This window comes from Lissotriton vulgaris, chromosome 6 (genome assembly GCF_964263255.1).
Source record: "Lissotriton vulgaris chromosome 6, aLisVul1.2, whole genome shotgun sequence".
NCBI classification, from domain to species: Eukaryota; Metazoa; Chordata; class Amphibia; order Caudata; family Salamandridae; genus Lissotriton; species Lissotriton vulgaris.
The window spans coordinates 1,163,114,698-1,163,129,748 of record NC_141694.1 but is presented as its reverse complement, the minus strand read 5'-3'; the positions used below and the strand labels follow the sequence as shown (position 1 = coordinate 1,163,129,748).

The 15,051-nt window shown below is 42.3% G+C and overlaps 1 protein-coding gene across 3 annotated transcripts in view; it reads right to left on the bottom strand.

Moving 5' to 3' along the window:
- MAP3K4 (mitogen-activated protein kinase kinase kinase 4) overlaps positions 1-15,051 on the bottom strand; it is a 474,364-nt gene that overhangs the window by 172,575 nt on the left and 286,738 nt on the right. For all 3 annotated transcript variants that reach the window (XM_086927243.1, XM_086927245.1, XM_086927246.1), the window contains exon 5: positions 14,118-14,264. In XM_086927243.1, the coding sequence (XP_086783369.1) occupies positions 14,118-14,264 (147 nt within the window). The remainder of the gene's footprint in view (positions 1-14,117; positions 14,265-15,051) is intronic.

Sequence of the window (15,051 nt, the reverse complement as noted above, 5' to 3'; positions counted from 1 at the left end):
TCCAATAGCTCATACTTCCGTAAATGCGAGGCCTATTGCATTGCAAATGCGTTTGGGTCTGCCTACGCAGCGTGCATGCGCTGCATAGGAGACCTTTAGCCGTCGTTCTGCTTTTTTTCAAAGCACATAATCGTGCTTGTGGCATACACCTTGCGGGAGCGTACAGGGGCGTGCTACAAGCACGAGTATGTGCTTCGAAAATGAGCAGACTGCGCACACACACGCACACATGCAAGCACCACTGCCGGGCCAGCAAACACATGATTGCCGTGCCAGCAGTGTGCTTTTCTTCTTTTACTGTGACAAGCACGCATGTGGTGTGTGCTTTAAAATATCTGCATTGCCGTAAAATATCAGCATTAGTGAATGTGCTTTAAAATATTAGCATTGCTTTCAAATATCAGCATTAGTTATTCACTCGTGCACGGATCTCTTATTTTTTTTATTAACCATTCACTCAGTGGTTTGCGCACTGTTAATTCTTTTTATTTTTTTTATTATCCCACTGGGCAAGGTAACATTAGCTGTGTGCTTCAAAATATCTGCATTAGTTATTCACTTGTGTACATTTGGAGGGAGTTCTTTACCACTGTAACTAGCAAAGACAGTGTCACAGCAGCATCACTCAGCAACACCACAGCAACATTCAGCACCACTGCAGCATCACATAACGCCACCGCAGCATCACCCAGTGCCACCAAAGCATCACTCTGCGCCACCACAGCATCACTCAACGCCACCACAGCATCACTCAGCGCCACCACAGCATCACTCAGGGCCACCACAGCATCACTCAGGGCCACCACAGCATCACTCAGGGCCACCACAGCATCACTCAGGGGCACCACAGCATCACTCAGGGCCACCGCAGCATCACTCAGGGCCACTGCAGCATCACTCAGGGCCACCGCAGCATCACTCAGGGCCACCACAGTATCACTCAGGGCTACCACAGCATCACTCAGGGCCACCACAGCATCACTCAGCAACACAACAGCATTGTAAATACTTTTTTTTAATTGGTTGTGCAGTTTTACATAATGCCTTCTTGGTCATATATTAGGTAACAAAAATGCTTCTGACAACTTTTCAGCATGCTGCACAGCAGCCGCACTTCTCTACAGCACAGCTTGAAGACATTGGCAAAGTCAATAGCTCTGGCTAACCACTTATAAGGCCCCAGAGGTGAGACCTAATAGCTAAGCCACTGCTTGTTTAAAAAAATCACAAATTATTAACTTCGTGGAAATTGCCCATGTTTTATACCATGAACAAAAGCCATTGGCAGAGCCAATAGGTCTCAAATCCCAGACTTAGGGTCTTTGCCAATGATTGTTTAACGTGTGCCCATTCTTCACCTACTCTCAGGGTCAGAGATAACTGTTACACACTTCCGTCGAACGCAGCAGAAAGAGTTCTGAGGGCGAGAAATTAGCATTATAGCTGCCCGTGACATGCAACCTGGAAGCTGCTGGTTAGTGTACAACTGAAGAGACTGTTAAAAATTGAGGTTGCCAGGACTGAAGTCTAGAGTAATAGTTCTCAGATGCGGCTACTGCTAAGTTTGGTGTATAACACAAAAAGTGTACAAGCCCCTCATCATTCCAGGCTCTGAACAAGGTTACTGTAACACCTTTGGTTACGGTGCACTTTAAGTAATACTGTTCCTTTATTTCTAAAGCTCAAAGACAGAACTGCTTCACATTTAACAATAGTTGTGACTTGTAAAAATCTCAACAGCACAAAAGAGTCAAGTGAATTGAGCTTATTCCCCCACAGGTTTTTAAGTCGAGGCATGCTGTATTGAGGTAGGGACTTGAAGCTCTGCCCACTCTCTGCTACATTTTTCATTTGCTTGTGCCATTGTCCACTGTAAACTGTGGCTGTTCATTGGTCAAAAGGCATAGTAGTCCCTCCTTAGTACCGCCTTGTCTCATTTTGTAACCTCCCATGGTGACACCCCTTGTTACGTGTGTTATTGCTTGGAAGGCTTTAATTGCAGCCTCCGAGCACTATTTTCTCAAATAGCTTGGTCCTGCCTGCTTATGCAGTCGAGACACGCTCTCTCCCAACGCTTTAAAAAAATGTATAGCATGCATTTGCGATGCAATAGGTCTCACGTTCGCGAAAGCTTAAGCTAGTGGCATTGTAAATGACAATGCCTTTTATTTATTTGTTTAAAATAACAACACATATTTATTTTATTTATTTTATTTTTTGCATTTGTATGGCGCGCAGCTACCCAACAAGGGTTTCCCGGCGCCGATGACAGAAATTAAGCAAGTTTATGAAGGAAGGTAAGTGATGGTGGATTATTTCTGGAAGAGCCAGGTCTTTAGCTGTTTTCTGAAGATGTTATACCTGTCTTCTTTCCGGATATGGGGGGGGAGTTTGTTCCAAAGTGTGGGCCCTATGACAGCGAAGGATCTACCTCCCATTCTTGCAAATTTGAACTTTGGGATGGAAAAGTTTGCAGCATTTTGCGAGCGTAGTGCTCTCGCCGGAGTGTAGGGAGTGGCGAGGGTTTGGAGATATTTAGGGGCGGTACCAGATTTGATCCTAAACATATAGCTCAGGGCTTTGAACCTAATACGGCTTACCACCCTGAGCCAATGTAGGTCTTTTATGTGGCTGGATACACTGGAGGTTTTTGGGATATTACAGAGTAGCCTAGCCGCTGAATTCTGGACCACTTGTAATCGGTTAATGACAGCTTTGTTTGAGCCCAAGTAGAGAATGTTGCCGTAGTCAATCCTTGATGTAATAAGTGCATTGACTACGGACTTTTGGGTGTCGAGGGGCAACATCCAAAGGATCTTCCTTAGCCATTTTAGGATGGTGAAGCAGAGGCCTACCACTCTGTTTGCCTGCTGTTTCATGGACAAGGTGTTATCGATGATGACTCCCAGATTTCTAACTTGAGTGGCGGGAGTAGGGATGGAACCGAGCTCAGAGGGCCAGTGAGAAGCGTTCCAGAGGTCTTTGTTTTTCCCCAAAAGGAGGACCTCGGTCTTATCTCCATTGAGTTTCAGTTGGTGTGCGGACATCCAGCTGAAGATGTTTTGGAGACCTTGATTAAGGCGAGATGGAAGAAGTGGGTTTGCTTCTGACAGGGAGAAGATGATTTGGGAATCATCAGCGTATGTCATGAGGGTGAGGCCAGATTCATCCGCTAGATCAGCCAAAGGCCGGAGGTAGAGATTAAAAAACAGAGGGCTTAGGATGGAGCCCTGTGGAACTCCATGGGGGGCGCTCATTTTATCCGAGCAGGCTATTGGGGATGTGATTTGGAAGGTTCTCTGTGACAAGAAGGACTCAATCCATTTTAGTGCATCGCCCCTGATGCCATTTCTCCCCAGGGTGGCCAGCAGTTTGGCGTGGGAGATGGTGTCGAAAGCCGCACTCAAGTCTAGTAAAATGAGTGCGACTGTCTGGCCTTCGTCCAGGAGTCTCCTGATGTTTTCGGTAACTCCTAGTAGGGCGGTTTCAGTAGAGAAGCCGGCCCTAAACCCAGATTGCGAGGGATGGAGAAGACCGTTTTCTTCGGTGAAGAAGGTGAGGGCAGAGTGAATATGTCTCTCCAACAATTTTGAAAAAATAGGGAGGCATTGCCAAATAAAAGGCATTGCCATTTACAATGCCAAAAGCTCAAACTTGCGTAAGTACGAGACCTATTGCATTGCAAATGCCTGTTGGAAGGATTGTCGAAGCAGTTTTCAAATTAAAATGTGCACTCTCTTGCAACAGACATCCTTCTCTTTCGAGGCGCGGTGCTGCTGGTCACTCCGCCAGATCACAGAACGTGACTTGGCAGAGTCTCCAACAGTGACAGAGCAGGGACCTAGCAGTATTAGTGTGACAGGCACTGTGTATAGCAGTAATGAGCGGTTGATCTAGTATGAATGCATGTTCATTTACAAATATTACGACAAGCACAAATGAAAAAGCAAGGTCAACGAAAAACAAAAATCACGACTGAAAGAAATTTAGCTTTGTATGTTATTGTTAACAAAACAATATATCAAAGAACTTTCATATAAACGGTTAAATGGCTTTACCTGTACCACCCAAAACACCCAAGGCTTCTTCAGCAAGCATATGAAGCATAGAAGCCATGGGTTTACATTTAGGAGACCAGTAGCAATAAGGCAAAACCCGTATTAAATAAGCTGGGTTTATTCCCAGGTAGTGGGCTAGGGAAGATTACAACACTTTTCAATGTACAGGTTTCTGAAAGACAAGCCACTGTTTCCACATATTTATCAGCTTAATTAACTATATACACGAGTTCACTGTCAATTCATTACTGAAAAACTTTACAAAACATGAGCAGTTTTACATCACTTTCTATTTCATTGACTTGAGGGGGTGGTGTGCAAGCTCCTCTTCCTCGCATCTGTTTCAGACATGCCACAGCGACAGCTTTAGCTACTTCGCCAGCCTTATGTTTTCCAGCCGCACACATAAAGATAGAGATGGAGAAGCAGCGGGAGGGGAGAGAGGGTGGGAGGAAGGAGGGGGGGGGGGGAGGGGAGAGAGAGAGAGAGGGGGAGAGAGAGAGATACAGAGAGAGAGAGAGAGAGAGCGAGAGAGACAGAGAGAGACAGAGAGTGAGAGAGACAGAGAGAGAGAGAAAAGAGATTTCACTCATCACTCTTCATCCACTGTTCTGGTCACGTGTTCTCCTATGTTAATTCAGCCCACTACAACCTACAACAATGGGTACTGGGAACGTCCACTTTAGCCATTTTCTTTCTTCATTGTATGTAAGGCATTCTATTTTGGACACGTCGAACTCCACCTAGAGAGTAGTATGCTTCAGTGCCAGGGCTGGTAGGCCATGATCTGCTATAATCCTTGCATTCTCTGCTCACATATTTTCAATGTATTTTACAATGTCATTTTTCAGGTTGGGCCTACTGGCTTTGCCAGAGCTTGTTTAGTTTTCTTACAATAATTCTTTTTTAGGTGTTACACAATGTATTGCTAGGCCATGTCTGTTGTATTCCATCCTCTTCTGCTGGTGTCAATTCCCTATATGCGGCAAATACCAATAATATAGGAATGGCGACTAAAACCACCATTTGTATACAGACAGAGAGCCAAACTTAGAAAACGAACTCAAAGCAAACTCTGGAGATAGTTGTTAAAAAAAAATTGTGATGATTTTTATACATCCAGGCGAAAAGAAAACACAGTTGGCATAATTTCAATACAGAGCTTGAAGTGGTAAAAGATGTGCATATGTGGGATATCATTTTTCCGGTTAAACTGGCAGATGGAGTTATGTTGACAGGAAAGTATAATCATGTTTGATAACGATAATGAGCCTTCCAGGACTCTAACGACTTAGGCCCTAATTATGATGTCAGTTGGAGTTGCCTCCGACCAACACCGTCTCGGTGTGGGAACCGACCGACCATAGGTCTGCCGTTCCGCACACCGTATTACAATATGACCGCACATTGTTCGGTCGCAAACTCCCATTTCCCTATGGTAACTTTTAAGGTGATTGGAAACCAGCCGCTGCACAGGCTCCCATAGAGAAATGGGAGTTTCTGGAAATCCCTGCACCGCGTAGCAGGCACCTCACGGGGGGCCATAGGGGGCCCCCAACCAGAGGCTGCAGAGGCATGGGGGCCCTGTTAGGGCCCCCCAAAGTCACTTTCCGACAGGCTTTTCATGCCGAAAAGCCTGACATGCAAAGCCTGTTAGAAACTACAATCATAATCCCGATGACAGAAACATCATCCACCAAGGGATTATGTGTGGCGTCCGACGGTTCAAAGGGCTCAAGGAAGCCATTCGGTCCGACCAGCCGGTTTAAACTCCGTCCGCCTACATTGTGATTAGGCGGTAGGACTTTAAACCATGGATGTCTGTCTGTGGTCGGAGGCTCTCCGACTGACATCCTTATCAGCCCCTTAATCTTTACTTGAGGGGAATATGGCAGACAAAGTGACTTAATCGTTACGAGAGAAGTAATGGTTTACAATATAATATTTCATTGATGCTATTAAAGGAAAAGTCAATGATAAATGGAACATTCTATAATACAACATATTTATTTGCTACCATTGTGCAAGTAGACACCACTGGCTCTTTTAAAAATTGAGATTAGGTTAATTTTACACTTCTAGATTTCAGATGTACATGGCAAAAACGTGGATTGTACTAAAGGGAACGCTGGGCAATCAGATTCAGGACAACTGCTAGTACTGGAATGAAGCTTTCAGGGCCTGACAGCATTTCCTATAGAACACTCCTCAAAACACAGCCACTGAAGTATGAACTGCATCTAAAATGATAAGACACTAAGGAATGCATATGTTGGGATGCTGCAGCAACCATTTTTAGGTTTCTGACTACCAAACAGTGCATCTGTCTAGCCATGCAAAAAAGATATCTTGAGGACTTTCAGAAAGTTGTCCTTGGAATGCATTTCGCCCGTGGCTTGCTATTGGATGTGTGGTTAACTCACGTTTTCTGCCTTTCCATTTGCTGACTTTATTTGCTTTAGGCTCTGTAGCTTGAGTTTGTACCTGACCATGCTAAAGCCATTTTTACATTGTTTTTCCACAAACTCATATTCTGTAAATAACAGGGTGTTCTACTTTGTTCTTGTCTCATCACATTTGCTGGGCATTCAAAGACCGAAGTCAAATGTCAAGCTGTGTTTTCGTTGGAGCCTGGTATATTTTTTGCTTTCGGCTGACTTCAAAGTGAGAGCGTTTATAGGGAAGAAGAACGCATGATACTTTCTCTACTGAGGCTTCTTGTTCCCATTGAAAACATTTTTTTTAGACATAGCCATCTCAAAAGGTATGTCATTCTTCAGCTGTATAAAACATTTGCACTTATTTTGCTGAATTTCTCTTCTTTAGTGAGTCCATTTAATAGGTGAAACTGTCTTTTTAGGAACAAAGTACAAAACTTAATTTCAGTCTCGGCATCAGCCTAACCTATGGTGATCTTGGGCAATTTACATTGTTTATGGCCCACTTACTGTCAAGCACAAGATAAGATCTTTTCAATGGAAAGAGCCAACCACATGGTAACACAATTTAACAATGCTTGGTTTTCACTTTGATGTGTAAAGCATATGCTTTATTTATGACATCCGTGGCAACTCATTTTGGAGAGTTGGATACGTTTAAAGGCTCTTTTTATGAAAGCTTTTGTGTTTATGTTAAGCTATGCAATAATTATGTATTCAGTCTGCAACAGTGCCTTTTTTCGGAACACATTTATGACTGCATATAAATGGTTTCCTCATATGTCCTTGTAGGCAATAGGGTCATGAAATCAATGTTGTAGCAGGTGCAGTGGCACAGGGGCCAAAGGTTTAGGAAACCCACTAAGCACTGAATATTGCAATATTTTACTACTAAACAAGTAGTTACAAGCGCAATTACCCTGCAGGCACTAGGGTCATGATTTGAATAGTGCAGTGGCATAGGCGCCATGGGGTCTAGGAAACCCACTGACAACCGATTATTGCTATATTTTACTACTAAGCAAGCAGTCCCAAATGCAAAAAACTTGCAGAGACTAGGATCAGGATTTGAATGGTGCAGAAGAGGATACAGCATCAATTAGTGGCTATATTTTACTACTAAGCAAGAAGTCAAAAGTGCAAAAACCTTGCCAAATTATATAATGCACAGCATCCACAGCTGGAGCAGGATAGTGAGCTTCAGAATAGAGATGAGGGACGACAGTGACCATCGACCACTATGTTTGGAAGTAATGGGCCAGCTAGTAAGCGAAGACCAATCTGATATTGGCAAACAAAGCATACATCCCCTAGTAGGAAATAACCGAAGATCTATTAAGTGACCTAAGGTCACAGGTAACATTGAGCTAATGACAAGCATTTGTAATACCTTTGCTGAGGTAGCAGGCGCCCATCTGGAGACAAGCGATTTGCCGGTAATATCAATCCACAGCGTTCTAGCTGCAAAGCCCTTCTTACTAAAAACATCGGGAAGAAATCAAAACCCAATGTTATATTGTGATTAGAGTTAAATCCATGGTATACAACAGAATGTAGAAGATCTAAGACAATTTTACTTGAAATGATAAAGCAGGGAAAGGCAGACTCTGTAAGAAGGGCCAGAGATATTAACAGGAGAACACTGGCTACTGCCTAGAGGAATTTTCGAGGAAAACAGCTGGCTTGACCTCTTGTAGGCAGCAAAAACTAATAATTCAGTGGAGTTCTGGAAAATCATAGCATGCGGAAGCAAGGACCAAGTAGTTAGGACAGAACATTATTTGGACTTGGAGTTTGGACCGAGCATGTCACTGACTTGTACTCCAGCTTCTTGCCCACTGTAACTCCGCTTGGAGACAGTGAGCCTGCTAATATCGAGAGAGATAGTTAAGTGAACGTTTTTTTCACTGCAAGAAACCGAATACGCCATAGATACCATCAAGCCGGGGAAGGCACCAGGACTAGATAGACTTCTTGGAGATCTATTTAAACATAATAAAAAGGTCTGGGTCCCATACGTTAACTCCCTTAGTAATGCAATAGCAGCAGGTGTCCCAATACCGTGAACGTGGAAAGGGGCTGAAATTGTCCCTATCCACAAAAAAGGCAGCAAAGAGAAACCCGAAAATTACAGGCCAATTAGCCTGATAGATGTACTTCAAAAAACCCATGCCAGACAGTTATTAAATAGGCCTAACGACTGGATAGAGACCAACACTATATTGCCCCCATGTCAGGCAGGATTCAGATCATGCACTAGCATAGTAGATCAAGTCTTAAGACTTTTGTGCATCATACGGCAATACGACAATATTAGGAAGGGTCACATCTATGCAGCATTTGTTGACCTGAGGGCAGCTTCAGAACTCAAACCAAGATGTCTATTGTGGGGCTCACTAAAAAAACAAAAAGCACTTTTAAAAGTAACTTTACGCTGAGTAACCAAAGTATAGAACACACCACTAATTTTACTAATCTGGGCATATTATTAGATTCCAAATTAGCATGGAAACAGCAAGTCAACGACTCAGTACTTAGGTTAGCCCAAGGGACAGGGCAGTCCTTATGAAGTGTAGTCTGTCCTCAAGCAAATCTGTGACACCAGAGCTTGAGCTACATAAATGTAAGGTCCAGGCAGCAGTATTATATGGATCAGGGCTATGGGGCATTAGTGACAACAAACAACTGACAATTGGGGAAAACAAATTTGCGAGGAGACTACTGGGGCTACCTCCATCAACATCACTCATCCCACTGCTCCACGATTTAGACATGAAGCGCATAGGGCACCTTACAACTCTGTGAACATTGCTCTATTGGATACGATTATGGATAACACCCGAACTAGTAGTATATAGAGAAGGTGTACGTGAATTGTTGTCTATTGACACATGCCTCACCTTCCCTTGGCTAAGATTCATACGGAAATGGCTTACAGAGCTAGGTCTTGAATCATATTGGATCGATCCACACTGTTTTAACATTAAGCAGTAAAGATACACTAAAGAGAATTTACTGGCAACACATACTTAAGGTACTCCACTGTGACCTGAGACTAGGAAGGTTAACATCTCAATTCCTCATTATTAAACCTAGTCGGAGTCGGGAAGAATATCTTGAAATTGCACAGCTGTACATAGCAAGAACTCTGTACCTAAAGTTTAGGTACAATATCCTACAGATCAAGAGCCATACAGCAAACTGGGGAGGCAAGGAAGATCGCTCTTGCACTCTATGTACGAGACGTACTTTAGGGTCCACAGAAAACACAGCACATATTTTGTTTTTCTGTCCAGCGTACGATAGAGCAAGGAGGAAATGGATTCGACCACTATGCAATTCAATAGGATTTAGAAAGTACCAAGAGGCACTGAGGGTAATGACAGCTAGTACCGTACCATACGTCATATTTGCCTTATCCAGATACTGGTTTATAGTGGGATTGATGAGGAAAAAAGTGGGGCTAAAGCTGTGATGTATCAAGGATCAATACACTCAAGACTGCGAAAACATCTTTCAATTGTATAAAAAAATCAACCACTTCCCCCTTTTATTGTATTATAAGAAGTTTTTATATAATTTTAAAAGAGAATTTACTGGGGTGGTAACAATGGAATGTCATGGTGACCAGTTTATATTGTTTTAAATTATTGTATGCAAAACTCCTGACTTTTTTATTGAGACTATATAATATACGGTTGAATGTATTTTAGATTGTACTATGAATGATTGCATTATTATGAAACTTTTATGGCCTTTGGCCGAAATAAAGTATTTAAATTGAATTGAATTGAAAGGTGCAGCAGGTGTAGTGGCACAGGGACCAAAAGCTCTAAGAAACCCACTGAACACTATTGTTATATTTTACTACTAAACAAGCAGTCACAAGTGCAATTATGTTGCAGGCACCAGGGTCACGATTTCAATATTGCACCAGATGCAGTGGCACAGGACCCAAAACAAATTGAAGAAACCCGCTGAACATGTAACATTGCTATATTTTACTACTAAACAAGCAGTCGCAAGTGAAGTTACTCAGCAGACAACTTGGGTCATGATTTTAATGGTGCAACAGGTGCAGTGACACAGTTGTCAAAAGGTCTAGGAAACCCATTAAACACTGATTATTGTTATATTTTACAACTGAACAAGCAGTCACCAGAGCAATTACCTTGCAGGCACCAGGGTCTTGATATGAATGGTGCAGCAGGTGTAGTGGCACAGGGCCAAAACCTCTAGGAAAGCCACTGATCACCGATTATTGCTATACTATGCTACTAAACAAGCAGCCACAAATGCAATTACCTCGCAGGAACTAGGGACATGATTTGAATAGTGCATCAGGGACAGTCGCATAGCGGGTCAAAACATCTAGGAAACCCACTGAACACCGATTATTGAGATATGCTACAACTGAACAAGCAGTCACAATAGCAATTACTTTGCAGGCACTAGGGTTTTGATGTGAATGGTGTAGCAGGTGCAGTGGCACACGGGCCACAAGCTGAAAATCTCTATGATACCCATGAACACCTATTATTGCTATATTTTACTACTAAACAAGCAGTCACAAGTGCAATTGCCTTGCTGGCACTATAGGGTCATGATTTGAATGGTGCAGCATGTGCAGTAGCACAGGGGGCAAAAGTTCCAAAAAACCCACAGAACACCTATTATTGTTATATTTTACTACTAAAAAATTAAGTCAGGAGTACCTTTTTGATTCTTTTGTAACCATTGCACCCAAAGTTACACATATCCTAAAGCATCACTGTAATAAAAGCTGTAACCTATTGGACCTTTCTGTCTACCTACAACTTATGTTACATTCAGCACATTTATATGGTACATTTTCAAGCTTTTATATGGTCCTAAAATGCTTCTAAATCTGGGCACACTAAGACCTTGGCAAGGGCATTCTCCATAAAGACAATAGATCTAGCCTATGAATGATCTATTGGCTTTGTCAATGTTTTTTTAGCCATATTATACAGCAGCGCTAGCTTCAGTGCGGAATAACGGGGGGGGGGAGTGCTATAATGTGGAGAACGCTAGCTGGGTCATACAGCTTTTTTACATTACTTTCAGCCATTTGCAACATATCTAAAAAACATTAGCAAAGCCAAAAAATCTCACATAGGCAAAAACTATTGGCTGTGCCAATGCTTGTTCAACTTTATAGTCAGCTTCAGGGTGATGCGAAGGGGAGTGGCGATCAATGAAATCCCTGAGCACAGAGTGACAGGAAATAACCATATGCAGGAAGGGGAAGGCAAGCAACTTAGGACTTGAGGGGGGGGTGCTTAGAAAGTACTCTCTAAGCACTGCATTGTACACAATAGATTTTTCGAAAACAATAGACTTTTTAAAAACAATAGATTATTTGAAAACAGAGAGGTGAAGCTGAGTGCGGCCAGCACCTAATAACCAAAATAAGTTTGAGGGTGAAGGCAGCAATAAATCAGTTTTCTTTGTAAAGTGATACAAAATAATTCACTTCTTGTAGGCTCAGTAGATTGTTTAAGGAAGCTATAATAACATTAACTCTTTACACCAAGAATATGTACGTTTACACTTACACCCTAATTGGCAAGTCGTTTTTAAATTTAAGATGCTCTCGAGTATTTGCGAAGGATAGTGCGCATGGACAGATCCAGCGGGCAGCTCGCCAGTCACAGAGATGTACCCAAAGGATTTAATCAATTATGCATGATTTCTGTGCTGTGCCCTGACAAAAAGGAGAGAATATCAATAGGCATTCTCCAAATCGCTTATGAATAATTGTGAAGGTACAGAGATTCCAAATGCATTTAGGAAGTGGGCATTAGGGTCCGCTAATATAGTGTGCTCCTAAGAAGTGAAATACTGGTCACTGAAGTAGGGAAGTTAAAAAGGAGGATGATGATCATCATGAACTAGGAAAGCAAACTGAGCCGAGGTTATTGGCAACAGTCAATATGCATCCCTGGCAGATTCATTCAATGTTACTTCTGCAGGTGAGACAACACTAGGAGTATTTACGGACTAGGATAATATTCATGCAAAATGAGGGATAAAGGAACCAGGCAAAACAGGCGGACATTTCTCCATTATTATCTTGAAACCGTCTCAACGGCTACCTTTCCTAGCGTTTCTATGCTTACATTTTTAAGTAGTACTAATTTCAGCTCACAGTTCTAAGGGGCAGAATTTTTAACAGTATCTTTTGCAAATAAGTTATTTACGCACATCTAAGAATAAAGTGTTTTCTTAAAATAAGATTTTACAAATCTTGCTTTACCTTTTGAGCGATTTTGGAAAGGGCCCATGCATTGTTAATAACATCACAAATTACATTTTTGAGATTTTTGTTTCAATTCTAACTACAGAAACATTTCAGAGTTGAGGTGATCGGGTTCATTATTGATATGTTGCCCAAGTTATGCTCATTAATGATATATTTTTAGGCATGTCAATGAATAGGAGATTCTTTCTGAACAATTAGGATAAAAATCAGGTCTGACCCTGCAAACGAAGGTCAGGTGATACCCAAATGGAAATGGCTTACATCGGAGTAAAGTAGTTGATAACAAGGACAAAAAAAGACTAATGCTACGGTAACTTCTATCTAAATGTTTGTGATGTCAAATATTTTTCTTGGTTGTGCATGATCATATAACCTCTTGAACAGGAAATGAAGGAACCACTAGCCTCGTAAGTAGTCGTGCTCATTGAGGTTTGGTTTGACAGCGCAGCTCTGTGCACAGCGTATTGTTCCCCGTCTTTAAAATATAGAGGTGGGCTTTGGCTGCACTCAGAGGAGTATTACTCTCTCACCATTCCACCTTCCAGAGTGCGCTTCCATTGGAATGCACAAGAGACTATTTAATACACTCAATCCCACTGTTTTTATATGGTCATTTCTTTACTCCGATCAGTATTCTTTTCAGAAAACAACCACTTTATGCAACTTTGCCTACCAATGGCAAAGCCAACGGGTCTGATTTTTAATGTGACTAACAGCATTTGTACATGCCATGCATTTAAGCAGTGGTTGAGTGACTGTATTCACACAGGCCACTGCTTGTTTTTACTGTCTTCACTCATACCCTTTAACTCACACGGTGCCACCGTGTGCCACACGATTTCGGCTCCTTTCACACGGTCATATGGCGAGGAGCCCAAATCACAGGGGTGTAGACTGTAGATTTCCAGCTAGTTTTCGGAGGCTGTAAGCAGCCCACATCCATTAAAAGATGCAAAAACACACCAGGACATCGGTAACCACCTCGACGACCCTCTGTTTTGTTTCTTGGGGGAGGGGGCTTGGGGATGGGCAGAATGTCTCACAGATAGCTCTCCGCACCAGGCCCCACCCCTTCCAAGGCCCTGCCCCTCTCCTCACACAGCAAAGTGATTTTGTAAGTTGGCAGGTATGCTAAATGCAAATGACATATTGCATCTTGGGCAAGTTATCCCACCAGTCACTTCCGCTCCCTTGACCGCCAACGTTTTCTGTCCACAGAATCTGCTACCCGTTCATGTTCACCCAAACTGTACTTCTGTAGAGTGGAAATTCCAATGTGAAGTATTCCATGCTGAAATATTACCTTCTCTGATAAATAAAATACACAGTACATACCATTAACATCTTGTGGAGGTCCTCCTCAAACGAGTCTATACTGCAGTCGGTCTTCTGCACGTCATCAGACACTTCTCGCAGCATGAACTGGTAGTACTGCTTCATCAGCAGGCCCCCCTTCAGCACTTCCTTGCACTCTCGCACTAACTGCAGAGATAACATTCACAAGTCGCAATGAGTCAAAACCAAGGATAACATTTTATGCACTCAACAGTCAAAGATTCAGGTTTAGAAACATACAGCTAGATTCATCAAAGTGAAATCAGCTCGCAAAGGGCCAGATTCTGAGAATCTGGCCCTTTGCAAGCGCAATTTTTGCATTTGGGATTCATCATCTCAAATGCAAAAATCGCAATTATAGAATTGGCAAATTTGCGAGGAATTGCATTTAAGGAATCTCTATTTGAGATTCCTTAAATGCAATTCATGAAACATTAAAAAATTGCGAAATCGCAATTTTGGGCCACTATTTACCGCGAAGTCAAACCTCGTGGTAAATAGCGGAAACGTTGTATGTTACACAAACACATGTCCTTGTGACATGTGTGTGCGTAACACCAGCATCCAATATCATTTCAGGGGTGCAACAGGGTGTCCTTTGGACACCCCTGCACCCTTGAAATCGCAAAACTAACACTCGAATCGCTAATAGCACATTGATATGTCTTCCCATTCATTCCTATGGGCCTTTAGGCCCATAGGAATGAATGGGAAGTTATTCCTTATTTGCGATTAGCCATTAGCTAATCGCAAATAAGGAAGCTGTAGGAATCACAATAATTATTGCGATTTCTACATGAATCCCGTTTTGCGAGTCTGTAATAGCAATTCCTTAATAATCGCTATTACAGACTCGCAAAAAATGCCGATGATGAATCTATAGGATACTTTTTTGGTTTTCTTTTTAAATGTTACAGGTTTGCTGCACAGTCCC